The 26,574-nt window shown below is 51.9% G+C and overlaps 10 protein-coding genes across 10 annotated transcripts; 1 reads left to right on the forward strand and 9 right to left on the reverse strand.

Moving 5' to 3' along the window:
* Positions 1 to 1,164: 1,164 nt before the first annotated feature.
* BDV14DRAFT_184665 (uncharacterized protein) lies at positions 1,165 to 1,731 on the reverse strand. Its single transcript, XM_073770548.1, has one exon. It carries the CDS (start codon positions 1,626 to 1,628, stop codon positions 1,383 to 1,385), a length of 246 nt encoding a protein of 81 aa, XP_073622427.1. The 5' UTR covers positions 1,629 to 1,731; the 3' UTR covers positions 1,165 to 1,382.
* Positions 1,732 to 1,828: 97 nt separating this feature from the next.
* BDV14DRAFT_184667 (uncharacterized protein) lies at positions 1,829 to 4,231 on the reverse strand. The gene is made up of 5 exons (XM_073770549.1): positions 3,953 to 4,231; positions 3,820 to 3,900; positions 3,227 to 3,759; positions 2,606 to 3,156; positions 1,829 to 2,539 (listed from the first exon to the last, which is right to left on the reverse strand). Exons 1-5 carry the CDS (start codon positions 4,047 to 4,049, stop codon positions 2,110 to 2,112), a joined length of 1,692 nt encoding a protein of 563 aa, XP_073622428.1. The 5' UTR covers positions 4,050 to 4,231; the 3' UTR covers positions 1,829 to 2,109.
* Positions 4,232 to 4,281: 50 nt separating this feature from the next.
* Positions 4,282 to 6,157, reverse strand: BDV14DRAFT_184672 (oxidoreductase, short-chain dehydrogenase/reductase family). The gene is made up of 4 exons (XM_073770550.1): positions 5,801 to 6,157; positions 5,292 to 5,730; positions 4,984 to 5,228; positions 4,282 to 4,923 (listed from the first exon to the last, which is right to left on the reverse strand). The coding sequence occupies exons 1-4, from the start codon at positions 5,853 to 5,855 to the stop codon at positions 4,736 to 4,738; spliced, it is 927 nt and encodes a 308-aa protein (XP_073622429.1). The 5' UTR covers positions 5,856 to 6,157; the 3' UTR covers positions 4,282 to 4,735.
* Positions 6,158 to 7,006: 849 nt separating this feature from the next.
* BDV14DRAFT_184675 (guanine nucleotide exchange factor VPS9) lies at positions 7,007 to 9,895 on the reverse strand. Its single transcript, XM_073770551.1, has 6 exons — positions 9,834 to 9,895; positions 8,286 to 9,775; positions 8,160 to 8,237; positions 7,932 to 8,107; positions 7,242 to 7,876; positions 7,007 to 7,187 (listed from the first exon to the last, which is right to left on the reverse strand). Exons 2-6 carry the CDS (start codon positions 9,625 to 9,627, stop codon positions 7,142 to 7,144), a joined length of 2,277 nt encoding a protein of 758 aa, XP_073622430.1. The 5' UTR covers positions 9,628 to 9,775; positions 9,834 to 9,895; the 3' UTR covers positions 7,007 to 7,141.
* A 105-nt stretch (positions 9,896 to 10,000) lies between these two features.
* BDV14DRAFT_184679 (asparagine synthetase domain-containing protein) lies at positions 10,001 to 12,438 on the forward strand. The gene is made up of 2 exons (XM_073770552.1): positions 10,001 to 10,781; positions 10,837 to 12,438. The coding sequence occupies exons 1-2, from the start codon at positions 10,041 to 10,043 to the stop codon at positions 11,875 to 11,877; spliced, it is 1,782 nt and encodes a 593-aa protein (XP_073622431.1). The 5' UTR covers positions 10,001 to 10,040; the 3' UTR covers positions 11,878 to 12,438.
* A 742-nt stretch (positions 12,439 to 13,180) lies between these two features.
* On the reverse strand, positions 13,181 to 13,734 carry BDV14DRAFT_184683 (uncharacterized protein; the record flags this gene model as incomplete). Its single annotated transcript, XM_073770553.1, has 1 exon — positions 13,181 to 13,734. A coding segment is annotated over exon 1 (174 nt), but the record flags the coding sequence as incomplete, so codon positions are not given.
* cpcA (amino acid starvation-responsive transcription factor GCN4) lies at positions 13,523 to 15,601 on the reverse strand (the record flags this gene model as incomplete). Its single annotated transcript, XM_073775007.1, has 2 exons — positions 13,523 to 15,292; positions 15,524 to 15,601. The coding sequence occupies 2 exons, from the start codon at positions 15,599 to 15,601 to the stop codon at positions 13,688 to 13,690; spliced, it is 1,683 nt and encodes a 560-aa protein (XP_073622433.1). The 3' UTR covers positions 13,523 to 13,687.
* On the reverse strand, positions 15,517 to 16,373 carry BDV14DRAFT_184686 (uncharacterized protein). Its single transcript, XM_073770554.1, has one exon. It carries the CDS (start codon positions 16,053 to 16,055, stop codon positions 15,792 to 15,794), a length of 264 nt encoding a protein of 87 aa, XP_073622434.1. The 5' UTR covers positions 16,056 to 16,373; the 3' UTR covers positions 15,517 to 15,791.
* Positions 16,374 to 17,362: 989 nt separating this feature from the next.
* BDV14DRAFT_11066 (uncharacterized protein) lies at positions 17,363 to 19,372 on the reverse strand. Its single transcript, XM_073765668.1, has 4 exons — positions 18,985 to 19,372; positions 18,727 to 18,925; positions 17,635 to 18,671; positions 17,363 to 17,555 (listed from the first exon to the last, which is right to left on the reverse strand). Exons 1-4 carry the CDS (start codon positions 19,263 to 19,265, stop codon positions 17,453 to 17,455), a joined length of 1,620 nt encoding a protein of 539 aa, XP_073622435.1. The 5' UTR covers positions 19,266 to 19,372; the 3' UTR covers positions 17,363 to 17,452.
* Positions 19,373 to 21,885: 2,513 nt separating this feature from the next.
* Positions 21,886 to 26,304, reverse strand: BDV14DRAFT_184693 (sulfate transporter family protein). The gene is made up of 3 exons (XM_073770555.1): positions 25,739 to 26,304; positions 24,311 to 25,660; positions 21,886 to 24,261 (listed from the first exon to the last, which is right to left on the reverse strand). The coding sequence occupies exons 1-3, from the start codon at positions 25,953 to 25,955 to the stop codon at positions 22,622 to 22,624; spliced, it is 3,207 nt and encodes a 1,068-aa protein (XP_073622436.1). The 5' UTR covers positions 25,956 to 26,304; the 3' UTR covers positions 21,886 to 22,621.
* Between the last annotated feature and the right edge of the window lie 270 nt (positions 26,305 to 26,574).

Raw genomic sequence — 26,574 nt, forward strand, 5'->3', positions numbered from 1 at the left:
TTCAACGGACATCAGCCCATGATGAAGCGCAATTCTTCATGCAAGTAGCAGCAGTAGTCTCGCAAGGGTCGGACAGCCTGAGTCTGGATAGACAGTAGACTAGCCCATTAGAGTACACTGGCACAACCGTCCAATCGTACTACTCAGCGCAGATCCACTCAGGGCAAAAGCACCACCAGGCGGGGCACATCCCAGACGGAGGGGCACAACTCCAGACTCTCCTTCTGCTTCAGACTTCAAAGTGACGCCGAAACAGCCTTGAAGTTCGTGTTCCAGGACTGAGGATTGTCGCCGAGTGCTGATCGTCTCGATACTGCTCTTGATGTCAGCGAAGTCACTCGTACACAAGACCACCAAACTTTACCACAGAACCCGTTGAACACACTGTCAGACCCTCAGACGGGAGACTCTCCCTTGTCTTCCCGCGCAGCAGCATGCACAAGGCTCATGGAATTGAGAAACAAGGAACCATGCTGTCGTTGTCGATCAGGAACTGATGCAATTGGCCGTTTCGCTGCGCAAATTACCCTGAACCATTAGCTGACGACTGAAGCGCCTCACTCTCAACGAACAGACCAGCAAAGCGGCCTCCATCGTTGATAGCCTGGAGGCCTGAGGCTTCCTGTCTAGGTTCGCCGGCCAACGAAGGGCAGCAGTCCGCACCTGCCGCAATTTTTGATGTTCTCGCAACGCACGGGCCATATCCGCACCCGCCAATCAGCAACCAGGATTCCTACCCAAGCAGGGTATATATTTCAAGTAAAAGAGGTTCCTCATGCCCTTTGGGCATTTGGTCAATTTGAAACGATACAGAGAAGATTAGCATGGCCCCTGCACTAAGGATGACACGCTCAATCAAAGAGAAGCTACCAGTTTTTTTTTCGAATCTCCCTGTAAAACTGGTTGTTATTTCCTCTTTGGACGGATGAGATACGGCTTTTGGTGGGGTAAGGGCGGCAGTTCGAATCTCGCTGCTTCCTTTTCTTTTTGCCTATGCTTTCGACAGTGCTATTTAGGTGTTGACAAATAGGGTTTAGGACCCTGTAGCCGGAGACATTCCTGCTACGGAAAGAAAGAACGACCGACCGGTAGTGACTGCACCTTCCATTTACGCTTGCTTTGAGTGTGTTAGGCAACTGTATGTATACCTGAGTGAACGGCTTAAAATTGGAGTGGTGCTTCGCCATTAAATCCATCTAGAATTTGCTTCATATAAGACACAGAGTCGTTCAAGATATATATCTATTTAAGTATATTTACAATCATGAATAGCCACCATAGTCCCATCAATCATTCGTCATCCAATATTCATCCATGTCTAACAGGTCGCATGGTTCGTATCGCATCGCATCAATCGCAATTGAGGTTCCCAATAATCCCACCTAAGCACCGCCCTCCCTCTTAGCATACTCTTCCTCCATGCGCTCCTCGTAAAGTCGATCAGCCTCTTCCTTACTCAGCGGCTGGCCCTGCTCATTCACAGCAGAGGGGAAGCTGGCCCCGGCGAGACTGGTGGTTGTGGCGTGGGCGCTGGAGTTGTTGTTGCCTGTGGTGGAGGGTTGATTGTTGTTTGTGGTGGTGCCGTTGGGCTGGCTGGAGCTTTGTTCTTGGTAGATTGAGATGGGCATTTTTATGGTTTAAATTGAGGTATGCAGTTCAATGATTGAGTGATGGTATGATAGGTATGATAGTAGGTCTTATGCAGGTGGTTGTGTTGAAGTATAAGATGGGGATTTGGTGGCGGCAGGTTCTACGTCACAGGGCCGGAGAGCTTAAGTACGGCCGTTGGACAGCGGGTCAGGTGACTGGCCTCGACCATGTGGCGAAATATATTTTGCGCCCAGGTCTTGCCTTCATCTTTCGACGATTGTATTCTGTTGTATTCTAGGCCTTTCTCGCTCAGGACTAAATGAGAACTAGCTCGACATAGTGTCTGGTTGATGGCTTTGCGTAATGTATCGTCCTCAGTCGAGGTGTTGGGCTTAGGGTCTAGGAATACGAAGATTGGAAGAAGGAATATGAGGAAACTTGCGGAGAAGTAAATCAAAATATAGGCATACGTGAATTATCGCTGTATATTGTAGTAACCACTCATTACATCCAACATCATCAAGGCAACTCATGCCGAATCCGACTTTCCTGCAACTCCGCAAGCGTATGATCAACAGGAGACTGGGACTCCATTTCAACAACCCCGTTCCCTCGCTCCCTAACTGTCTTGGTCTCATCTGGGATGGGACTTGTTGATATATTACCTGCACTAGGCTGTTGTTTCCTCTTCTTGTGCCTGCGCAGGAACCAGAGTAGGGCTGCGACCAGAGAAAGGCCTACGACGCCGCCAACTGTCCCGCCAGCAATAGCACCGACATTCGTTGAGTCACTGTCTCGGGTTTGATCTTGACTGTCTGGGTTTGAGGTTTCGGGACTATCAGATGGTGAAGGCGATGGGACAGGAGTAGTTCGTTTTGTTAACAAGGAGGCAAGTGTTTCGTCTGCGAAGCCGGCTGCTGGGATTGTAGTTGTCGCGCCGCCGTTGGAACTACATAGATTAGTACTCTCACTTTCATGTCTCAAAGAAATAGATAGCAAGTGTTCAAAGACTTACTCTCCACCAATCTCACGATATATAAGCGGCGGCACTTCGTATGTACCCTCGGTATCCAGATTCGTCCGCCATTCATACGAGGAGAGATCAAGCACACGAACGGGGTAATACAAGTTACTGCACTCGCCATCAGTAACAGAGCTTCTACCGGCACGTACATCGCCCCCGAGCACAATCATCTGCGAGCCTCTGTACGTCGTACAAGCGCTAGTGAGCACATCACGCCCGATATCTCTATCAGGGTCGTCCTCGGCGTTGCTAGTGCTAGTCTGATCGCTGGCGTCAATCCACTCGAAGGCTGGGATTGAAAGGACATGAACGTCCTCGTAGGAGCGGCCGTCGGGGCGGCTCCACCCTCCGTACGTGGTTATGTGGAATGCTGAGCCGTCGGGGGATTCTGTCACGGCCGCGCAGAAGGATATTCTGTCTGACGGCGCGTTGCCGGATGCCCGCTGGAGCCACCAGGTATGGGACTCGATGTCGTAGACGAATATGTCGAGCCAGTCCACCTCGATTGGGGGGTCATCGCCGCGGCCGACGCTCGCAGTGAGCTGCAATTGGTATAGGGTTAGCAAGTTCCGCTGCCGTTGAGTATATAGGCACCACGGGAATGAGTCATACGTTTCTTCCACCCAGGCCGATGAGCATTCCCTGATTCCCCGCTGGAATATAGAGCGTAGCACCACCATGCAAATTCGGGACATCAATACCGGATGACCCATCCCCCAGCGTCTCGTTCGTCCACGAAAGATTCCCAGGGTCGCTTCCATCAAAACGGACCATACCGCCCGTATAAGGTAATCGACCACCCAGGACGAAACCGAGTCCTGATTCAGAATCAGAGGCATATGTCGCACCGCCGCGCCGTCCAAAGTTCAAGTCACCACCAGTAACAAAGGAGTCTTGCCACCCTCCACTCGACGCATTGTACGCTGCGATCTGGTTAGTTGGGGATGAGGATAGGCCGCCGAACACGTAGACGGTGTTGTTGATTGCCCAGAGTGCTCCCTCGGGATCGCGTCCAGTGTAGTCCGCGGCATTGCTGTAGGCGATTGATTCGTCGCGGTCGATGCTTTCGGAGCGCAGGAGGGACTGGGGTATAGCGCGTTCGACGGGGAAATCGCTGTTCAAGTCGAGGTAGTGGAGCGATGCAACTTGTTGATTTAGATACGACCAAGTTAATCAATAAAATTGGAACTATCGCGGAGACATACCAGGTTCAATATCCTGACTATCGAAAGAAACTGTTGTGTAGTTTCCTCCGAGGAAGTACAAACGATCTCCCAGAATGACGCCTTCAACACAGTTAGTGTCAGATCTTGGAGGCTCAGGATATCTTTGACGTACTTTTTGCACCTACGATGTAACAAATATCACCCTCGGCACATAATGCTCTGTTCAAAACGGCCAGGAGGACGAAGCCGATCGCAATCCATGACACCATGACCGGCGCAATGTGGGTGTTTCACTTCCTAAGAACATAGCGAGAGCCAGACCTGGGCATGCCGGGTATATAGGGGTACAAGCGTACAACTCATAGCAGGAGGAGGCTGTGTGGCGTACTAACGGCACACTAGGTACAGAGACCGGGGTACATGGCTGAGTAGGAGCGTTAGGAGCCTGCAGGGTACGACGCGGTTGCCTTGGCGAGCCACAAATACCAACCAGTATGCTCTGCGGGGGATCTTACTCGAGAGGTGTTAGTTGTATGTTACCGCTAGTAGTACTTTTACTCGCAGTACTACATGACGCATTCCTATTTGGGCATTGACATTAAGAGTCGACGATCACCGAGATTAATTCAGTTATCTGCTGTTGCCAGTGGCCGTGTCAGCAGTATGATTCTTTCTAGTTCGCCTTATCAGGCGAGGTTCAGCGTCCTATTTGACGTACGATTCAAGGGTGAAGTCATCCCACAGACGTTGGGGCTCGGCACAGAGCTTGGCGTACAGGGCTATGTCCTTGGTCTTCCTTAGGATTAGAAGGGGCCAAACGATGGATACATCTAGGTAACTTGTTATCATTCTGAGGATGAAATACCGAGAATTATCATTTCCACGCTGCAAACAAAGACCAAGCACTTCCTATCTATACTGAAATGCCTCGTGCAGAATATCGTACATCATTATCTTAACCGTTCAGAACAACACCTCCGTTGGGGTGCAAACTTTGTCCAGAGATAAAGCTGCTGTCCTGACTGGCCAGGAAGACAAAGCAAGTCGCGATCTCGCTGGGCTGTCCTGGACGACCCATTGGGCATCCGCTAAATTGCTCAATCGCCTCTGTGGTCATGGTCGCGGGAATGAGAGGTGTCCATACTGGTCGTTGTTAGCCTTGCTCCTTCCGGGTGAAACGCGCAGTTATCTATTGAGACATACCTGGTCCCGGACACACGGCGTTGACGCGAATACCCTTGCTGCATTGCTGGTTCGACAAGCCTCGAGTGAACGCGACGATTGCACCCTTAGTGGCTGTATAGTCGAGGAGATCGGGGCGACCAATGTATGGGTTAACAGAGGCGCAGTTGATGATACTTGAGCCGGACTTCAGGTGCGGCAGGGTATACTTGGACAGGTAGTAAACGGGGTGGATGTTTGTGTCGAATGTGCTTTCCCACTGGTCCCTGATGGAAAGATACGCAATTAGATCACCGCGCCTTCCTCATACCACAAAGGATTCAACTCACTCTTTGAGGTCCTTTATATCAGGGATCATAGTCTGCGTCCCCGCATTGTTCACCAGGATATCGATGCCTCCCAGCTTCTCCAACGCCGTATCAACAACCTTCTTGCAGTTCTCTTTGCTGCGCAAGTCAACCGCCAAAAGATAGCACTCCTTTCCAGCCTCCTCAACTCTCCGCTTCGTCTCTTGTGCATCCGACTCTTCCTCTGGTAGATAGGCGATCAAGCTTGATGCGCCCTCCATGGCATACAGGATTGCGATCGCACGTCCGATTCCTGAGTCTCCACCTGTGATGATCGCTCGCTTCCCTGTGAGCTTGCCGGCAGCCTTGTATGTCTGGTAGCCTTGGTCTTCTGAAGGGATCTTCGTAGAGGTGGGCTGGGGTTTGTCCATTTCGGACTGAAGACCGGGCTTCTTTTGTTGTTGGACAGGGACTTCATGGCCTATTCAGGAAAAGAAGAATTAGCCATCTGAGAATATTTTGTTCGTAAAGAGCACTTCTTGCTAGCTTACCAGTTTGGAACTGGGACTGAGGTCCGCGAGAGGGCTGATGTGTTTCGGGCTCCATGGTGAATGATATCGATCAGTCACTTCGTTATGATCGGTGTCGGACAAGATGATATGTATCGTGCAGAAATTGGTGGCTATGCAGTGAGAATAGAATAGATAAAACAACGAGCAGATAGCTTCATCGTTCGACGCACTTATACTTTTCTCGCCGAGACCGTTCAGGGTCGTCAGTATGACGTCTGATAGTAAGGCTGATGCAACAACGCGCTCTGAAGTCACGGCTCCAGACCCTGAACGCCTGATTCTTCATCTTGGAACCTTTCCATTGATGCCAGGGTGCTTATCAAGAAAATCTGTGGGTGGTCGGCAACATAAAGAAAGTTGAGGTTACTCCCGTGGGGTCGCGCTGAACGGCGACTAGATCAAGAATGACGTTGCACTACCGCCATAAAAGTTGTCGCAGGAACACCAGATATATTACCATGAAATTGAACTTGAAATCAACTCAAAAGAGAAGTAAATGAAATAACAAAAGGGCTGTCTATCAAATCGCAGATGTTGGGAGACTTGAAACTAAAGATAGAGCTTCGCAGGACGCGACCAAGAAAGAGCATCGCTACGAAACAGAGTACCTGACCTCAAGAGGACATTATGAACCAACTTCTGGACAGCGAACAAGGCAACAAAGTTTCCTCACAATGCGAGTGACACTCCATTTCCGATACGGTCAAATGGCTACTGAGCAACTATCTACTTAAAGAAAAAATTACAACCTCTTCTCCACCCTCAAGCATATAGCTTAAGACCTGATGAAAAGGAAAACAGTTCTCCGAAGAGAAGGAAAGTGCCAAAGAATACGCCTGTCAATGACCCGAAAGCCGTTGAACAAACCGTTCCGCCGCGCTGTGCAATGCAGGGACCAATCTGTGGTGGACCGCCTTCTTGATCGCAGCCACCCAAACAAGGTAAGTATGAAGAAAGAAAAGAAAAAGAGGAGGAAAGAGCGGCCGGAGGAGAAGATATTTGTAGCTGGCTGGGAGGACGCTAGTGGTAAGCGAGGATTTTGGGAAGATATTATTGGTTGGACTGTCGAGGGGGCTCACGTGATATTGTTTGAATGGTTGGACAGCAAGGTGGACAACATTCCGTACTGCAGTATACTCTTAGAAGGGATTTTACGATTGAAACAAAGTTGAGTACCGATATATATCGGTATATTCTTCTACTATTAGAATGCCCTGCCGCTGGACTACTACCTATTACCGGCGAACCTTTATGCCTTGGGTTCCAACCTTCTAAGATACGCTCAAGCCATGACAATACACTGTGGGAATCTATAAACATTCAACCTCCGCTGAGAGCAAGACATGCATCCACCGCCAGACCAACCCTGTTATCGGGGTTAGTATTACATTCAGTAAGTTCAGTGTTAGAGATGACTCACCTCCCCTCCTTCATCTTCACCACATCGTCAATCACATCCCGGTCCAAGTTGGGGAACATGTTTGAAAGTGTTTCGACAACATTGTTATGCTCGGCACGCTGGATACGTCGGGCTTCCGCATCCTCAGCGCTAGCCTGGCGAGCCGCGGCATCGTGGGCATCGAGTCTCCGGGAAGGCGACGGCTGGGGTGCACCACGCGAGCGAGATCTCTCAACTGAATGTCGTGCTTCTTCGCTACTGCCACGAGGGGGTTGATATACGTTAGGGGTTAGTCGCCGCGATATCCCAGGATGAGGTGCCGGGTCCTGCTGCTGTGGCGTGTCGGTTTCGTCGGAGAAGATCCTCCCTATGGTAGACAGTGGCTTCTGGATCGTTCGTAATAAGCCGGCTACTGGTGCGTTGTCTTCTTCCCTGGACTGCGATGGCTCCCTTCGACTGGGATTGCGTGGTACATCGGTCGATTTTCGCGATGGGCCTGATGCGCTTTCGGTAGATGGCCTTGGGTTTGATGCTTCAGATGCACGGTTCTGTTCGGCAATCGCAGAGACAGCGGCTTCGACATTCCGCTCAAAGTCCTCATCGCTCACGGTCAAGCTTGTCCGATCCAGAGTCTCGATGAACTGAATAGCTCCAGACTGGGCAAATCAGTTAGTCGCTCGCGAGAAACAGTTCGCGTGTATTGCTGCTCACCAAGGATGAGAGATAGTATCCTGCTTCCCCTCCAAGCTTGTCTTGATTGCGAAATCGTAAAATGTATTGTATATTGGACACCAAGTGTTCTGGGTTGGCCTGAAGCACCACATAAATCAAGAGCGGTATAAATGAATCTGCTGAGGTGTCGGACTTCTTTGCATTGCGCAATAAACCTGATAGACTATTAGCCACGAAAATTCTCCATCCGTATGGCCGTAGGCTTACCAAAAATAACCTTGCAGCAGTTGAGGATGCAGATCACTTTGTCGCGAGGCGCGCGGTAACCGTTGATCTTCATAAGTTCTGTCTCGTGTCAGAGTGTATTTGGTCAAAAATGCGATGACAACATACCTTGTTGGGCAAGGTTCAGGAATCGACGACCTGACGGGCCTACTGGCGGAATATCAAGATGCTCTTCCTTTATCCAGCTGTAGATTCGCATCTTCTGCGCCAATACTTCGTCTCGCTCAACATCTTCCTGGTGTTGACCCTTCCTGTAAGGTCCATGTAGTCTCTCCATTTCGCGCCGCTTACTTCTGCTTGCACTCCGCGGAATTGATGGTGGACCTGGTATAGTGGGCGAAAATGTCTGCGAGTAAAGTCTATTCATCACAAGCTTCTCCATGCCCTCCTTGGCGTTATCGAATTCACTGTCGGATACATCTCGCCAAACCTCACAGACAGCCATTTTATTTGTGATGAAGGCCAAGAAGTCGCTGATGATCTTGACTTGTTCATGAACCATCCATTGTCGTTTCCCGAATTCATGGAGAAATGAGCGTAGAAACTTGGCAACGGGGTCGGCGGTTCGATGGCGCAATTGCTCGAGAAAACGATGGAAGTCAAAGGGCTGGTCGGGCTCAGCTTCAGGAGGTGGGGGGAGTGTTGAGGTAGAGGAACGTCGAGTCAATGTGAATGGTTCGACAGTCGAGTTTCGGTGGGCGTGATTGGCAGTCGCCACAGGTTGCTTTTCTTGAGAGGACGAAGAACCGGAAGCAGCTCTTGGAGTCGGCTGAGCTGCCCCCGCGGCCATCCCGTGATCCAAACTTGACTTTCTTGGTGGAAAATGGCCCTGAGCACCCAGGAATTGCTCGGCTAATTCCATCCTGGGAGACATGAGCCGTTCCTGGGCTCCATCGTCCGTGGCTTCCGCAAACTGGCCCATTATATTCTGGATTTCTGGCTGGGAATCATCATCCTTCACACGCTCCTTGCCGCTGCTGACCTTCTCCGCATCCCCGTTCGGGACATCTGGCAATTCCTTCTCCGTCAACTCAGCGGTGGCCGCATTCTTGAGATACGGTTCATCCTTCTCCGGCGGCGGAGGCGGGGTCCCACTCGCGGAGGCCACTTTCTGCTCTGCAGTATCGGTTACTATCGACAATGTCCCCATCTGCTCTGTCGGAGCGACAACTGTCTTTGACGTTGGGTCTGGAGCGTCCATGGTGGTGGTTGTAGCCGACGATGCTAGGTTTGCGAGTATCGACGGGCTTTGAACTTCTTCCTTCGTCTCTTTCAACAAGGCGTCAGGAGTCCTGCTCTCTGTTGGATTATCATTTTGTGTTTGTGTTGCTGATTCGAAGCCAGCCGACGTCACTGACTGCTCAGCCTCGTCCCCCGCATTGGGCTTCTCCGGTCGAGTTTGCCCTGGTGTCTCGGGGGCGGGGCAGTCAAAAGTGTCGGAAGCGGACATATGATATTCGGTTCTAGAAGAGGGGTGGGTGAAGGAGTTTATGGACGATGCGCTTAATTCAGGCGGAAGTATGGATCATGTTGCGGGGGAATTTGTTTAGGAGACGCTCGCGGGCTTGGGCGGAGGGTTTCGCAACCAGACAATGGCCCTAGAATTTAGTAAGATATAACAATATGAGAAGCAGGCGAGTATGGCCTCAGAAATACCTCAACTGAAACCGCATGTACCCAGATGTGGAAGTGAGTTCCTCAAAGTTGACTTGTTGACGATCACTCTTGAGGATCGGGGTCGGGATCATCGTTCCCCCGCCTTCCGGCTGTCTTTTGACAATTTATTGTTTTCCCTTCCTGCCTTCTTCCTTTGTTGTTGCTCCGTCCGAAGTTGATCCTTATGGAACCCAGAGAAAAGAGAGCATGTGCGGCATTTTCTTCTCGCTGACTGCAGCGGAGAATCCCGTGCATCTAGATGGAGACCTTCACTATCTGTTGACAAAACGAGGCCCAGATGAGGGTTCGTACAGCATTGGAGTGCGAGGTGCAAGCCTCAATCTGTTTAATCACGAAGGGGATGGCCGCATATGGCTCTCTTTTGCGAGCACTGTTCTCTCTATGAGAGGAGACGATGTCGTTCGCCAGCCGCTTACCGATACTGGCAGGACAGGGTCTATCTTTGCCTGGAACGGAGACGCCTGGAAGATTGATGGACAAGCCATACCGGAGAGAAATGATACGGAGATTGTCTTCATCCATCTACTACAGGCTATCACACAGGACTACCTTTCAGGAGACTACACCGGTGTTTCCAATGCTGCCCAGAAAGTGGCAGACGCCATCAGCAAGATTACCGGGCCCTTTGCGTTCGTCTTCTATGATGCAGTCAACTTCAAACTCTACTTTGGAAGAGATTGTCTGGGAAGACGTTCTCTCCTCTGGGGTATCGATGATGCAGGAAACTTCACGCTTTGCAGCCTGGGTGATGAGTCTTCGCCTTCTACCTTCCAAGAGGTCGAGGCGGACGGCATCTACATGGTTGAATTCCAGGATGCTCCTAACGTGGACCTCGAATCCCTTCCGGTTGCCGGTCTTCTTCGCTTTGACGCCAAAAACATAACGAGGATACCATGGAGCAACGAGGTCTTGCCATCGCATCATATGGTACGGCCCGCCTGAATGCCCTTGTTAGTTCCCAGGCCACTGATCGAATTTTTAGATAAGTCCCATTCCTCCAATGAACAAGGCAATCCCGGAAGGCACTCCCCCGCCACTAACCACTACATCATCCGTCCTCAGTGAGCTGGAGGACAGGCTCCGTCAGTCGCTCGCGTTGAGAATCCAAAACGTACGCGAGCCTCCAGGTGCAGGAGACAGCAACGTCAAGATCGCCGTGTTGTTTTCTGGTGGCCTTGATTGCACCCTACTCGCCAGGCTCTCCCATGAGATATTGGATTCTGGCGAGACCATCGACCTCCTGAATGTGGCTTTTGAGAACCCACGAGTGGTAGCTGCAGCGGGCAAAGGAGGCGAGCAACTCTCTTCTGCATATGAAGGTTGCCCTGACCGTATCACTGGAAGGGCAGCATTTGCAGAACTCCAGCGGATATGCCCTACACGGAACTGGCGGTTTGTTGCTATCGACATTCCGTACGTTGTCACCGTGACACATCGCGATACTGTGAAGCGTCTAATGCGTCCACACAACACCGAGATGGATCTTTCAATCGCGTGCGCCCTATACTTCGCCGCTCGCGGTCAAGGTACAGCGATCGACAGCCAGCGTCCTGATTCCAAACCCTACCAGTACAAAACGCCTGCTCGGGTCCTCCTGTCTGGCCTCGGGGCAGACGAGCTCTTTGCAGGATACGCAAGGCACGGTATAGCTTTTTCGCGCAACGGGTTCCCAGGTCTCATTGACGAAATTGATCTCGACGTCAGCCGTCTCGGTAAGCGTAATCTTGGCCGTGACAACCGAGTTATCGCACATTGGGGTCGCGAAGCGCGCTTCCCGTTCCTAGACGAGGATTTTGTTGCTTGGGTGGTGCAGACGCCTGTCTGGGAGAAATGCGGCTTTGGTGTCCCCAAGTTTCCACCAGAAGATACCGGTATCGACATTGAGAAGAAAGCTCTCCGCTTGCTAGCACTCAAACTTGGCTTGGAGAATGTCTCGCGCGAGAAGAAACGGGCTATTCAGTTCGGTTCCCGGACGGCGAAGATGGAAACAGGCAAAGTCAAAGGCACAGATGCCTTGAGTTGAACTACAAGTCGTTTATTCCTCCCAAACCAACATGTCCAAACAGCGATGATGACAAAACACGGATCAGATACTTCCGAGCACCCCCCTCTCAACCTTCCCTTGTCCACCTCGCTTCCGCCGCAACTGGTCCAACATATATCCGCTCCATCTAGTATCCGTCTAGCATCGATCGTGACTGCAACCGCCTCCCGTTTCGGCGGGTGAGCTGGTACATGCCTTTGATGTTAGATTCAGACGGAGTCGTGGTCGTGGACCGGATGTCTTATAGAACGGGGAATCTTGGATTTGGAAGTGCGAAAGATCAGGGGCACTATGAGGTATATTCAGAAAGGCAAGTCTGAGCTGTTATCTACCCCAGCCCATACCCATAGCCTCAGTGCTTTCCTCAAAATCTCAATATATATCTTATCGTCCCCGTACATAGACCTAGAATTATATGGTTTATACGCTCTGAGCGCCATGAGTCAAAACCTCCACCAAGATATATTTTCCCCAGCTTAGGACCCTCCGTCACCTCCCCTTATTGCCCGAGAAGGCAGATAGTGACCCAAGTAATCAAAGACCAGGCACGTAAAAAGACAGAACAGCGTATACTAGCCACAAGATGACCCAAATACACCATCCTCCGTACAACAATCACAAACCCCGCGAACGCCAGCCAGGACAACTCGGTCTCAGACCCGGGCGAACCCACTAGACCTACACTCCGCAGCCACCCATCCAACAGCATCACAGTCCTTTGAATGCGATAAACTACCCAAGACAAAAGGCAAGAACTTCGGCTCTCATTGTGATCGAAACCAGGATCGCCCGGCACGAGCGCCGCGCCCAACGCCGCCAGTGGCCAAGTCACAATGCGGCTGATGCGGCTCTTGCGAAAATCAAGAGCCTCGATTCTCGAATCTCGATCGATCTTGCGACTGGGGCCTGGAGGCTGGAAGTGGAAGTGGAGATTGATGCGCTGGCGACGCAGACGGCAGACGTCAGCTGTGCAGGGTGCAGGCTTGCAGCACTAGCAGACCGCAGCGGAGTGAGTGCAACGGTTACAGACGGAGATCCTGCGAAGGGAATTGGATATTGGAAGGATGAAGGGCCGTGCGCGTCAAATCCTGCTTTTGCTTTGCGCGTTATCACTGCAGAAGGAAGGGCGAGGCGTGAGACGACGTAGCAGGGTGGGTGATTTTGCCCTTGGCCTTTGGGTTTGTTCAAGGGTCGGGATTCAAGAGTGCATGAGGCTGCTTGGTTACGATGGAAGACGGGTTATTCCAGATGTTTACTACGTTTACTTATGAGAAAGGAGAAGTAGCGAGTGACAGTCTGGATTAATAGAGACAATTTAATACAGACAATTAATTCAAAAAACACGGCGTACAAGCGCGAGGGCCACGAGTCGATCCCAGTGGGAGACATCAGAACCGGCCAACACAGTAAGGACAGAAGTAATAGAAACACAATATGACCATGGAGATAGAGTCGCATGGATTCAATGAAGAGAAGTGAATCGAGAATGAGAACTGAACTGAAACATCGAGGCGAGCCATAGGCACCACCAGTAAGGAAACTTTTATCTTGTTGAGAGCGTCATCGCCAGGCGACCGTTGCAGAGAAAATAATAAAAAGGAAACTGGCTGGTACTCTCAACGTAGATGAGACGAAAGGCCACTTCGCCCTCGCCCACCACAGGTCGCACTCAAGTGAGTTTGTTGATAAACAAAAACAGTAGACAACAGCGTCAGGAACAAGGGAGCACAATCGTTAGGAGAAACATGTCATGACTGAAATAGCAAAAACTTTTTTTTTTTTGGAATTTTTAAGCTCCAAGGCTCTGGGCCTGAGACTTCCAGAACTCAGCAAGCTGTCGAGCCTCTTCAAGCTCCTTCTGGAGCGCAGAGATACGCTGCTCCATGACGCCCTGGCGCTCAAGCTTACGAGCACGAGACTTGCGAGCAGCCTCAGTGTTTCGCGCACGCTTGGCGGCAACAGGGTCAGACTCATCGAACTTGATAGGAGGAAGAGGCTTGCTTCGTCGAGCGTTGACACCGGCAACAGTCGAGTGCTTGACGACTGAGCCACGGGAAGTGTTGGGCGAGCGAGCAGGCGATGAGACGGATTTCACAGCGGGAGAGACAGGAGTCTCAGCCTTGACATCGGCAAAAGAGGCAGCGGCAGCATCGAAGGCAGCCTGGTCAAAGGGCATAGACATTCCATCATCCGTAGGGAAAAGGGAATCCCACTGCTCATGACCAGAAGCCAGATCCATGTCAGTGCCGAACATTGGAGAGGTGTCTTGGCTGAAGCATCCGGGTGAGAAAGAAGGTGTGCTCAAATCAGTGAACGAGGCCGAAGGAGGAGCCGAGGCATCCATGAAAAGATCGCTAGGCGAGACGGTGCCCGAAGGCAGGTCTCCCTGCGCATCCTTGGAAGCCATGACGCCAGTAGGAACGACGTTGGGAGAGAGCATGGACAAGTCTGGGGAGAACTCGTCACCGAAGCCGTCGGCCCCGAAGTCGAAGAAATCTGGTTCGCACATGTCAGTATATGCGTTGACACTTGACTCAGCGGCGCAGTCAAGCTTACCTTGAGCGATGTTTTCCGTAGACATGATGCGACGGTGATTTATTGATTGTGCAAAGTTGTTCTGGATTGGCGAGTTGGTGGTGCTGTTGTATAGAGGGACAGGTGGACGATAATAATAATTATTAGAATTCGGAGCCGCAGGAGCAGAATTCGAGACGGCGAACCGGCGCAGGGAGTGCTGCCGACTAGAGGGACTAGACCGAAGAGTGGAAGACAGAGGATACCCGGAAGACTGCGTAGCAAGTCGGGTTAACCGAGGAACCTGGACTGGGGAACCTGCAAGTTGTTGCTGCAAGTTGACAGAGTGACGGCGAGGAAGTTGCCCTGTTTGGAGCAAATAGCGCTGTATGGCAATTTGTCTAGGGGTTGGCTGAGCTGGAGCACGCTGATCCCTGGGTTGTGGCTTGGGAGCGGGATAGAGCACGAAGTCCTCGTGAGGCGAGTTCGGACTGTTGTTGTTGTCGCTGTTGTTGTTGTTGTTGTTGTTGAGATTCTGAGCCGAAGGCTGCGCGGGCAAGGGTGAAGGAAGCCATGGTTGCTGAAGGTTATCCGTGGTGAACGACTGAGAGTCGAACGTGGTGAAAGAGTTCGGGAAAGAACTTGAGCTACGCGAAGCGATGCTGAAGTTCAGAGGATCCTGGAAAGGAGACTCTGAGGTTGGTTGAATGTTGGAGGGGGGAGTTGAGAACGTAGTCCGAAGAGGATCTATGATGTCTGTCTCGCTTGAGAAAGACGACGCGGCGGGGGGTGCGCTTAGCAGTCCATTTTGAAATGGACGTTGGTAGTAAAAGCTAGTTGAAGATTGCGATGATATGGTGGCGGCGGTACTGGTTACCGGCTGGATGGAGTTATGGGAGAATCAATGTGGTTGTTTGTCAAGATGTGGGAAGAGGGAAGATGGAGGAGAAAAAGAAGAAGAGAAAGAGAAGAAAGACGCCAGGCAACGACGGCATCAGGCACCTTTTAACTCCGGCCTGTGTGCGTGGTCGACCCGGCCTCGTCAGCCAATCAGCCCGTTCTGCCCGGCCGCCTGTCCCGCTTACCACATCAGGGAAAGCGCCATTTTTACGGTCAGCAGGTGTGAGTCATAGGGCCAGTTGCAGCTGTCATTGGTCAGTCTGCGTCGCCAGTGGGGCGCCGGGGGCATCTTGAATGACAAACCCACCGCAATCTGCACTTTATTGAAACCATTCACTGCAGGCCTGGGGCTCATCGCTCGTACTCGGCTCATCGCATTTGACGTCGTGCCTCTCAATTGACTAATTACACGCTGCAAATCTGCATCTCGAATCGCTCCTCACAGTTCACAGCCTCCCCAGGCTTCCTCGGGGAATGCTTTAGGAAGGTTCCCCCTGTGCTTCCAGGCAGCCAGGGTAAGACAGGCGGCTCAGCCCCAGCCGGCCCCAAATCCAATTCCTGGCTTCTGCGCCGTTCCCCCCAAGTGCACCTTGCACTCTGCTAGGGTCGCGCACACTGGCGCAGGCCGAATCAACGGTTCCATAATTCAGCCAGCAGAGTTCGCACCAGCCCAGAAAACCGCAGAGCAAATCTCGCAAAAGACGCAAAAACCTTGGTCTGGTCTGCCGCGCGGTGGAGATCATTTTCCCAATTGACTCCCCGCCGGCCTGGACTATCCTGGTTGGCGTCGTCGAAGGGCGTGCCTTTGCATTCCAGAACTCAATCGCTAACCGGATTCTTCCGTCGAGTCGTCGACACTGGACTGAAGCAGGTTCATCTGACCTGCCGGGGCACTTTGTCCTTCGTTCTTCTCGCGCTAGTCCTGCAGATTGATTGGGTGTTACGTTGTGCTGGTTTACGGCTGATGGTGGTGATCGGGAGTTCGGCAGGCATGGATGGTTGATATCATATCTCCGTGCTTTTCTCCGTATACATATATTGTCTTTATGTAGACCTGGAAGATCGCGCTTTTACAGTCAGGATGAAAGTAATTTATGGACAGGAGAATTCTCGGAGAATTTGAGCAGACAATAATCTCGGTGTCCGTAAGCCATCCACGGATCCATTGAACGCTATAGACAGGCCGGAGTTGCTTAGGCGCTCCGCTATTCAGTCCACTTCAGGGTCTGTCAAGCGATGGTCTTTCTGCCTCGTGCGCCGTCTTGTCTAATTCAGAATTGAACCTATTCAATTCCAAACGCTCGTTTCCAATTGATAGTGACAAGAAGAATATATTGAAGACGACACAATCATTGCTGTTGATCTGTGGACGCGATTGAACTGAAAAGTTAGCGTCGGAAAACATTCCCACTGGCCAAGTTCCACGATACACCGGCTCTTCATGGCTTGCATCTTGATCTAGATCGGTCGTTCATGCTAAGAATCGGTACAAAGTACGGGGTATGTTCAAGATCCATTACAATCACAGACGACATAATCACTAAATAATGCATTGATTCTATTAATTATTACCTATGTTGAGCCAATCGAGGAGCAACCGTGTCTATAGAACACGGTGTCCATGATGGGGTCAATGAGCAGAGCGACGATCCAAAGTAAGCAAAATTCAACAAATAGATCACCCTTCTCCTCACCCGCTACCACCGACATTGCATCAAACGGCTAACGGCAATCAAAGTCACAAAGCAAACTATAACAAACGGCATGTGGTATCAATCTAGTTGGACGGCGCATGATCTCCCAGGCTAAAGGGGTATCCCCTGAGAGATCGGATATCATGAAAGGAATGAACTGTGACCCCCGACAAAAGGCAGCCACGAAAATCGACCGTCAAAGCAGTAGAGGGTATCATTGACACTCCAGCCAATGAACCGTGCTCCCAGGGAAGCCATGGCAACATGAGTGGAGTGACACTGGCGACATTAAGCTAGCGGAAATTCGAGTATAAAGATGTTGCAAAGATTTTGTTCGTTTTTCGGTTTCTGAGTTGCTTTTCCTTCGTCTCACAGAGAGGCGACTGATCATGATGCGGCAGCGTTGGAAAGCTCATAACGCTTATCCCACCATTTCTCAAATTCGACTACCCTGGGGTTACTTCAAGCAGCAGCCTGGACGGGAGCAGGAGCGGGGGTAGCGGCGGGCTTGGGCTCCTCGGCGGCAGGAGTCTCAGCGGGCTTGGAGGCCTCCTCAGCGGGGGCAGCCTCAGCGACAGTCTCGGTCTTGGGCTCGGCAGGAGCCTCGGAGGTCTCCTTGGTCTCGGACTTCACGGCCTTGCTGGGCTTGCGGAAGAGACCACCGAGCTTGTTCTTGGGCTTGGCTTCACCCTCAGCCTCGTTGTCAGAGTCACCCTTCTTCTTGCCGAAGTTGCCGAAGAAAGAGGTACGGCGCTTGTCCTTGGCGGCAGAGGGAGTCTCAGCAGCGGGGGACTCAGCAGGAGTCTCCTTGGCGGCCTCGACCTCGGGGGCAGCGGTCACGCTCTCGGGCTCGATGGGCTTAGCAGCCTCCTCAACGGGGTTGTCGAGCTGGGGAGCAGTGCTGGCGACAGGAGTGGTCTCAGCAGGAGCGGCAGCCTCCTTCTCAGTCTTCTCCTGTGAGGGGCTGGTGACCTTCTGGAAGAAGTTGCCGAAGATGGAGCTGCGCTTGGCCTTGACGGGGGCGGCCTCGGTCTCTTCCTTCTTCTCCTCTTCCTTCTTGTCGGCCTCAGCAGGAGCAGCAGCAGGCTCAGTGGTAGCAGGCTCAGCAGGGGCAGCAGCCTCGGCAGCGGCAGCAGCGACGGCGGGCTCAGCGACAGGCTGGGTCTCCTCAGTCTTGACAGCCTCCTCCTCCTTCTTCTCTTCCTTCTCTTCCTTCTTTTCCTCCTTCTTCTCCTCGTGCTCTTCCTTCTTTCCTAGGAGAGAACCGAAGATGGAAGTCCTCTTGCGGGAACGAGAGCGGCTCTTGGTGTCCTTCTCCTTGCTCTCCTCAGCAGCACCAGCGGTGGCGGTGGCAGTAGCAGTGGCAGGACCAGCAGCAGGGGTTTCCTCCTTCTTGTCCTCCTCCTCCTTAGCCTCCTCCTTGGTCTCGGCGGGCTTGGCAGGGGCAGCAACGACGGGCTTGGTCAGCTTCTCGAGCTCGGCCTTGTAGCCCTCGCTGGAGGTGATGGCATCCTTCTCAGCCTTGGCGTCAGTGGACTTGGCCTCGAGGGCAGCAATCCAGCTGTCACGCTCCTCAGTGTTGGAAGCCTGGAAGGTGTGCTTGTGGCCGTTCAGCTTGAACAGGAACTCGTTGGAGCCCTCCTTGGTGACATCAGAGATGTCGGCCTACTCGTCGTTAGTTGAGCTATCGTGATGATGGTTTGTATATGATTGCACTCACCAAGCTGATGACACCAGCGGGTGTGGCCTTGTCCTCAGCACGCTTGGTGAAGAAGAGGAGACCCTTGCCGGTCTGGCTAGCCCAGGCAACAATGGGGTTGGCGACAGCGGGCTTCTCGTTGCCGCGGAAGACGGAGAGCTGCTTAGCCTCAACAGCCTCGTCGTTGAAGTAGAAGAAACGCTTGGAGAAGCGGAGGGACCTATGAGAGTCAAACGTTAGCTGATGATCAATGTGCCGCGCGCGCATCGAGCTACTCACTTGACAAGACCAGGGGCCTTGTAGCCAAGGGTGCCCTCAGAGGCAGGAGTGACCTCCTTGGGCTCCTCAGACTTGGCATCCTCAGGCTTGGCCTCCTCCGCAGCAGGAGCGGCGGCGGGAGCAGCCTCGGTGGTCTCAGCGGCGGTCTCCTTGGGAGCTTCAACAGCAGGGGCCTCAGTAGCGGCGGGGGCCTCGGTGGTGGTAGCGGGAGCCTCGGTGGCAGGAGCAACAGGGGCAGCGGCCACGGGGGTCTCCTCGACCGTCTTCTGGACTTCAGACATGGTGTCGGTAGTGGTAGATTAAAAAAGTAATTATAGAAGGTATTGATGAGATTAGAAAAGTCGTAGAGAAGCAAAGAAGGCTTCGGCGAAAGTTAGGTCGAGCAGGGTATCTCAAAGGGGGTATCTCAACAGAAAGAAACAAGAGCAACCGGGATGGAGCTCGGGTATCACAACGAAGGCAAAGGTGGTGAGGGGAAGAAGCTGGGATTGTGCGAATGAAGCGGGAGAGAAGAGAAGAAGAGAGAGAGAGGGAAGAAGAGCAGAGAAGAGGGAAGAAAAAGAAGGAGCAGGGGCTCTCTCCGGCTAGACAAGACTGCGAAAGGACACGAAAGGAGGGTGGGCAGGTCGCCCGTTCGGGAAGGGAGCTGCAGTCTATGGGAAGCTAAACACTGGTTAATTTGGTCCTTTTAATCTTCTTTGCTACAAAAAAGGGGCCCTTTGCCAATCAGCGCGCAACTCAGGGAGCACAGAGTTGCTCCTCTTTCTCCTGGACCGTCAAAATGGCGAAAATTTTCAGTGCGACCTGGCATCTGGCCTTGCGATCAGAGTCAGGGAGAGCTGCTAGTGCGCATAGCTCGACCCGGCTGCGACCTGCAGACAAGCCGTTAGCTGCCCTGATCTTGATCCGAGTGTCGGGTTGGGACTAGAGTGTATTAAACTGAGTCGCGTAGTGACAAAGTACCAGACTACGTGGTTAATTTTGCGCGATCAAGCAGATGCAGGGTATTATTGCCGTATTTCCAAGGTCGTTTGGTGTTGTGATAGGAATATTGAGAAAAAAAGCCAGGTGCTTGTTGTGGGTCCCAGGCTTTCATGACGGATTCGGTTGGGACCCATCGACCATCATGTTCTTTGACTACAACTACTACGACTGATGCCCAGGGATGTCCTTGAGAATGCTCGAGCTCTCTCTCCTGCCTGATCCCTGTCGCTCTGGCAGCTCCTGCAGGGGTACTTCTGCTTCCGATTTCCAGTTTTCCTTTTCTTTCCAGCACAAGCGCAACTGAGTATGGCGATGGGCAGCTAAGTGGTGGCATCCATGGTTCTAGGCCGAGCCAACCACATTGGGCAGTCAGCTAGTCACGGGCCTTACATAATCACGCGGTCGTCCTTCAGCTTCCTCTCCTCTCAGACCACGCGACTCGACTCGAAACATCCCATGACATCTTCTTGTCCATCCTGGTCGTCCAGTTCGCCGTGACAGCTGGCCAACCATCATCCAATCACCCCCTCCACGACCTCAATTTGCGACACTTGACGCCATCGTCTTATTCTCAAACAAAACAAACTCCCCTCAATAATCATCTGCTTCCAAGGTTGATAGTCTATCGCGCACGGGTGTCCTCCGGCCAGAGCATGGCTTTCGGCGCCCCACTGCTGCTAACTGCAGGTCGCGACACCAGCCCTACAACAACGCTCTAACCAGCGCCTACACGGTCTACGGGCGCCAACCCAGCGACCAACGAACGCCGCCATATCGATTCCTGATGAATCTCGTCGGTTTCATACAGATCACTTCGAATCGCTTTGGCGCCACGCGAGACCACAATAGCAGTAGAAGCCCGAAACCTGCCAAATCGTGCACCCTGATAGGATCCACCCCCTTTTCACCATTCTCACCGTCTCGTCTCTGGCCTCTTTTGATGGCGATGAACACCAACCAATCAAGGCCCTGTCGATCTGATGATCGTTTTTGAGCCGTGTCCATCACTTCCCGGCTTCAGTTCTCCTTTCGCGACTTCTATCGGAAATTTTCGTCAAGTCAGGCCGTCTCTGTCCCGCCAACTCAGGGCACGTTTTTCGGTCTCTTGCCCGTCTGGAGTTGTATGCGCAACGTTCTGCTCCACTTACCCTGAATTTGAAATTTGAGGTCGCCTCCAAGTTCGCCAGCGTGACTCGCGGGGGTCAAAGTTTGTACGTCGCGAGTCGGCTCAGCGGCTGCAGTTGCATTCTCCGAACACGGAGTACATGAAGATCATGTAGATAACCGTCTATCTGTGCAGCTGACGACGTACAGAAAGCCAGCAGTTCGAGCAATAACAAATGCGCCCAGTCCATATTGCCATCTATTATCGGCAAATGTCAAGAACAATGCCTGCCAGTCTGCGACACTCCGTCATCACAAAAGCCCCGCTATGATCAATCGCCTGTGTCTAAGATCGTACCACGGCCCATGATTCCCTGCAGAACTATCCCGTCTCCCGTCCTTAGGCCAGGCCACCAAGTTCCTGTCCCGCTCTAAGCCAGTTCTGGCTGCCGAGCCAGCTGTAGCTGCAACAAAACATCAGCTACCCCTCACCAAGTACCGTGACTTCGTCATCGCATGCACTTCCAGCCTCAATCATCAAGCAAAATCCAATAACGACTGACTTGATAGGTTATATTAACATCACTTAAGGGACTTGGTCGGCCCGCGCAACGGCTATCGTGGGATAAGAGACCTAATTAGTGGCCATACCTGCCAGCCTCTCCAATCCCATCGAAAGAGGCAAACGGGCGCCTGACCATCCTTCTCATGGACTCACACTTTGTAACAAGATCATCATCACGCTATATTCCATCATTCTATTCGCGAAATACGTATCTCGCCGTCTTCGCATCCTCAGATAGCTGGTTTTGAATCGGGTTTGCGACGAGGCCTTAGTCCTAGCCATTCTCAGTTTTGCTGCTAACCGTTAAGGGGAGAGCGCGAGCTTGGCAACAGTCTCGCACGAACCTACCAACATAGCCTACAGATGTAATCACGATGTCCTACTAACAACCATACAACTCCCACAGAGACCGTAAATTGCCTCTGTACTCTGTAGACGGCAGAAAGTCAACCAGACCTCCAAATAAGCAGAGGTGACAAGCCCGTCAATCAAACGGTTTTTTTGCTTTTGTCCGGACTATCATCGCTGATCACTGCATCTTATCAACTTATCAAGGCCATCTCTGCATCATCGCATCACGTTTTTCAGGTTCATGACTCGTGCTGATTGATATGTACCGTAGTTATGTACTGATAATTACACATGATTTGGACTTCCACGGTCCAGTCCAGGGTCCACACTTCATAGTTTGACTATGATACCACCCACCCTCTTCGAACTTCGTATCAAGATTCGAGGCCACTTTAAACCAAGTCATCTCGTTGAATCGACAAGTATGGATTCGTTGTATACAGGGTAGAAAGCACAGTCTGTATATCCATCTATCTTCATAAAGATTCAATGTATCATCTTTTCTCTTTCCACCTAAGTTCATCGCAAATCGTAATATAGCATAGAATAGATCAAGCCGCCGTCGTAAGAACATACCTGCGAAAGACAAAAGCATTAACAACAAACCTCATAAACCCACTTGAACTGGAAAACTCACGAAGTAATACTATCCATCCTCTCCGTCGTCAACTTCAAACTAACAGTTAACAACTCCCTCGCGACATCCGGTTCATTCTCTCTTAATTCCTTCCACTTCTCCGCGCTCAAGGCCCAAGTAATACACTCCTGCTCAGCACGCACAGTGGCAGTTCTCCTCGTCTCGCTGAAAAACGGCAACTCGCCGCATGGCCGCCCTGCAACAATGAGCTCGAAGTACCGTCCCTGCGGGAGCTCATATTCAGCGCGCAGCATCCCGGATTCAAGGAGGTAGAATGCGTCGGGGATATCGCCTTCGTTGAAAAGGATTGTGCCTGGGTCGTGGTGGCAGCGCGTGAAGTAGGGGCAGGCGGGGAACCAGAAGTCTTCGTTGCGGGATGTGAGGCCCTGGAAGGTTTGGAGGAGGAGGGGGAGGGGTTGTCGCATTGAAGACCAGGCTGGGGGGAGGAGGACGGCGGTCGAGTCTTCGGAGAGTGTTGTTGTTGCGGCGCGTTGGAGGTATGTTTGGCGTGGGGAGTTGATGGTGTTCATGTTGTCGATTGGTGGGACGTCGAGGTTTTGGTGTTGGGATTGGAGGGCGGATTGGACCGCGGACTGCGGAGGGGTGGGTTGGTTGCGCTGGAGGAAGGCTTCGCGGTGGCTGTAGAAGACGTTGAGGTAGTCATTTTCGCAGTATTCCAGGGCAGAATTGAGGTCTTCGAAGATGCGGACGCCGAATTCGGGTTCGAGAAGACCGACGTTTTGTAGGCTTTTGCCGACGTCGCCTTCTACGTCGAGGCCGGAGATGGTCATCTGGACATTTCGCTTCTTCAGGATGCGGTTGATGCGTGTGAATGCCTCTGCTGCCGAGAAATCGATACCATAGACCCGGTGTAGGTCCAGGATGATGAACCTGATTGGAAGTCGACTGAAGGCTTCATCCTCGATCAGACCGCGCATGGTGTTCTCAACGTCCACGATGGTACCGAAGAACAGATATCCACCCAGCTTGAGAATGAGCGTTTGCTTTCCGGCTTCTTTCAGGTATCGGTGTTGGATAGGAGGTCGGCGAACAGTAGAACCAGCGACTCTGCCCGAATACGTCGCACGAATAGCGGACTTTCGTGACGTCTGAACAACGAAGCTCAAGCAAGCCAGGATGATACCGACCAAAATACCGGCAACGAAATCCCAAATACCCATCGTAGCGACGATGATGACAACAGTAAGATATTCATGTCGATGCAACTTTCCCCACGTATCAACAAGAGCCTCCTCCATTAACTCAATTCCCAGCAGGAAGATCAAAGCACCCACGACCATAACAGGAATGAACCCAACAATCACAGGACCAACGAGCATGATGCCCGCAGTAGCAATGGCCAGCATGATACCCGCTAGACGGGAGTTACCACCGCTGTCGATGAACATCAAGCTGTTGGTGTAAACAAGGTAATTCTGGATACTGCCAGCAAAACCCGAAAGGGCATTTGTGACACCGTGAGCAATCAGCTCTCGGTCAACGTTCAGATTATCCTCGCCGATGGAGATGCCCAAAGCCGGAACGTTGATAGGGACGTGGAGTATGCCGAAGAACGTCAGTGCGAACATGGCGGGGATAGTATCTGCAAACGCAGCCCAGTCGACGGCAGAAAAGTCTGACAAGAGTTAGACAACAAATACCATAGGGTAGAAGGGCCGACTCACCATAAAGCGTGTAAAAGTGATACCACGGATTTGAAGACGAAGGAGCATCAAAGACCCAACCGCTATTCCGCAATGAAGTCATGGGTATATGCGCGATGAACTTGACAATATAGAAAAACAAAGCCACAAGAATGAAATAAGCACCAACAAGGTAGTTAGATCTGACGAAACGCTTGAGGACAAGAAGGCCGATTGCGAGCGCTAAAGGCGTTATCCAAAGAGGCACAGTAGCGACATTAAAGAGCTTCTGAGCTGTGGGTATATTGAACTCAAATGATCCAGGCAGTCGAGCGGACACTTCCAAGCCGGTCAGGATGAGGAAGAAGCCTACTCCTCCAATGCACCCGATGAGGATATGCCGGGGGAAGAATCCGATTAGGGAACCAATCTTGCAGGTTCCCATCAAGAAAAATACCAGACCAGTAAGGATCGAGCTGACTGAGAATGCGAGGATCGTGGTAGCTAGGACCGACTTCGGGTTATCCTCTCCAACGCGGGCTAGAATTGTGAACGCCATTTGATGGAAGAATGGAACAACTTCGATCATCTCGCTTCCTATTCCACCACGGAAGATGGAGCCTCCGCAAGAGAAGACCAGCTGTGCGATGATCGTGCTGACGTAGAACATGGAGATACCATCCGACCCCAAGTCTGAGAATACGGCCTCTCCTAAGGGGAACAAGATCATACCGTATGAAAGAGCATCCAAAATATTCAGCAGCAGCCCAAGGAATACCGAGGGCAGTAAACTCAACGGGCGCACAACTCCCTGTCGCCACACTGTCCGTCGATCCCATGACTTCGGACGAGCCAGCACTCGAAAGGAATTCGAGATCTTAGTGAGAGCAGTTGGTAAAGCACCAGGTGTCTCCTTTGGAGCGTACACCTGCCCCTCTACATCACTCACTCCCCCATAGCTCCTTAATCTTGACACCGACGGCTTAGCCAGCAGAGATGTTTGCTCGGTACTCCGGCCCTCTTCTTCAGCATTGATCGAAGTGGGTCTGACAGTGATGTGGCTATGCTCGCTCGAATCACTCCGAGCACTACTGCTTCTCCTTCGATCCCTGATGAAGCTAGATGATGGGTCACGGATCATAGCCGTCAAAACCGAGGATCCTCCAGAATGCACGTTCGGTGACTGCCCATAGTCGTCTCTGCCTGGTATACTTGAGCTCGACAGCAGCGAGTCCGACGGCATCGATGCATCGGACTCAGCCGTTCCATCCGTTGGTCGAAAAATATCCATAGCAGCGGGGAGCTCTCTCGGTTCCTGGGACAGGGCGAGGGAAGCCAATTCAGCAGATTGTTCTCGAAGGCCATGAGAAGAGTAGTGCGCCGGATCTAGACCTTAATCAGTGAGTTACCAGCCAGCCAATGGATGAAAACAAGAGGACCGACGAAGGTCGTCAATTGAAGAGTACGTACCAGAAGCATTATGAAAAGACCGATGGTAAAACGACCGACTCGGCGTCCTATAACTCATGCCACCAGAGACGACCGGCTCCGACTCCAGCACGCGGGGAAGACTGCTCGGCTCCACGAGGGTCTCTGGAGTAGCAACATTGACATTGTCGCTGGAGATTGGCTGCGGATTATGCGAGGCCTGCGAGTCTGCGCGGTGCCGCCGCCCCAAAACACCCATGCTGGCCGGAGTGCGAATAATAGGGATGCAAGCGGGTGGATTTGCAATCGGCTGGCGTAATTGAGCTAGCGAGCTAGTGAGGGCTTCTCCTCGCGCTGCTGGTGGACAGACTAGGGGAATGACGCAAGACGACGACTAGGCTTAAGATGAAGGGAGCAGTTGGCATCGCCGGGAGGAGAGAGAGACGAGCCAGGGCCGGCGGGCGGGCGACGACATGAGAGGGGAGAGGAATGGAGGGGCGAAGAAGTGGTTGATAGAGGAGAAGAGCGATTGACTTGAAGCAAGCAAAGCTTTGGCAGGTCTTATCGGGGGATTGAGTAAAAAGTACGGCATACTGTTCGAACAAAAGGGCAATAACTCTTATTACACGTAATCAAGCGTATACCGCCTAATCAACCGCCTACCTTGTAAGCTTTGCCTTAATATCTCTTTTAATTCTTAATATAATCTCCTATTTGTTTAAATAAGACTACAGAATGCCTCGGCCATCTATAAATCTTGAGCCTTTTCAGGCAGAGATCTCTAACCTATACCAAACTGGCACAAATCCTCGTGCTATTGCAGATATCATCAGCAATCGATATGGGATTAAGGTTGGAGAGCGTACGATTAAGACCCG

Source organism: Aspergillus stella-maris (genome assembly GCF_047715825.1).
Source record: "Aspergillus stella-maris strain CBS 113639 unplaced genomic scaffold BDV14scaffold_102, whole genome shotgun sequence".
Lineage (NCBI taxonomy): Eukaryota > Fungi > Ascomycota > Eurotiomycetes > Eurotiales > Aspergillaceae > Aspergillus > Aspergillus stella-maris.

Coding starts and splice junctions, on each gene's coding strand:
- BDV14DRAFT_184665 (XM_073770548.1), bottom strand. CDS start 1,628: ATGCCCATCTCAATCTACCAAGAACAAAGCTCCAGCCAGCCCAACGGC.
- BDV14DRAFT_184667 (XM_073770549.1), bottom strand. CDS start 4,049: ATGGTGTCATGGATTGCGATCGGCTTCGTCCTCCTGGCCGTTTTGAAC. Junction 3,901..3,952: donor TTACATCGTAGGTGCAAAAA/GTACGTCAAAGA, acceptor ACTGTGTTGAAG/GCGTCATTCTGGGAGATCGT. Junction 2,540..2,605: donor TATCGTGAGATTGGTGGAGA/GTAAGTCTTTGA, acceptor TAATCTATGTAG/TTCCAACGGCGGCGCGACAA.
- BDV14DRAFT_184672 (XM_073770550.1), bottom strand. CDS start 5,855: ATGGAGCCCGAAACACATCAGCCCTCTCGCGGACCTCAGTCCCAGTTC. Junction 5,731..5,800: donor TCAGTCCCAGTTCCAAACTG/GTAAGCTAGCAA, acceptor TTTCCTGAATAG/GCCATGAAGTCCCTGTCCAA. Junction 4,924..4,983: donor CGCCGTGTGTCCGGGACCAG/GTATGTCTCAAT, acceptor AACAACGACCAG/TATGGACACCTCTCATTCCC.
- BDV14DRAFT_184675 (XM_073770551.1), bottom strand. CDS start 9,627: ATGTCCGCTTCCGACACTTTTGACTGCCCCGCCCCCGAGACACCAGGG. Junction 8,108..8,159: donor CTGCTGCAAGGTTATTTTTG/GTAAGCCTACGG, acceptor ATAGTCTATCAG/GTTTATTGCGCAATGCAAAG. Junction 7,877..7,931: donor GATACTATCTCTCATCCTTG/GTGAGCAGCAAT, acceptor TGATTTGCCCAG/TCTGGAGCTATTCAGTTCAT.
- BDV14DRAFT_184679 (XM_073770552.1), top strand. CDS start 10,041: ATGTGCGGCATTTTCTTCTCGCTGACTGCAGCGGAGAATCCCGTGCAT. Junction 10,782..10,836: donor TCTTGCCATCGCATCATATG/GTACGGCCCGCC, acceptor TCGAATTTTTAG/ATAAGTCCCATTCCTCCAAT.
- BDV14DRAFT_184686 (XM_073770554.1), bottom strand. CDS start 16,055: ATGATCTCCACCGCGCGGCAGACCAGACCAAGGTTTTTGCGTCTTTTG.
- BDV14DRAFT_11066 (XM_073765668.1), bottom strand. CDS start 19,265: ATGTCTGAAGTCCAGAAGACGGTCGAGGAGACCCCCGTGGCCGCTGCC. Junction 18,926..18,984: donor AAGGCCCCTGGTCTTGTCAA/GTGAGTAGCTCG, acceptor TGACTCTCATAG/GTCCCTCCGCTTCTCCAAGC. Junction 18,672..18,726: donor CCGCTGGTGTCATCAGCTTG/GTGAGTGCAATC, acceptor AACGACGAGTAG/GCCGACATCTCTGATGTCAC.
- BDV14DRAFT_184693 (XM_073770555.1), bottom strand. CDS start 25,955: ATGGGTGTTTTGGGGCGGCGGCACCGCGCAGACTCGCAGGCCTCGCAT. Junction 25,661..25,738: donor GTCTTTTCATAATGCTTCTG/GTACGTACTCTT, acceptor TCACTGATTAAG/GTCTAGATCCGGCGCACTAC. Junction 24,262..24,310: donor TCACTTTTACACGCTTTATG/GTGAGTCGGCCC, acceptor AACTCTTGTCAG/ACTTTTCTGCCGTCGACTGG.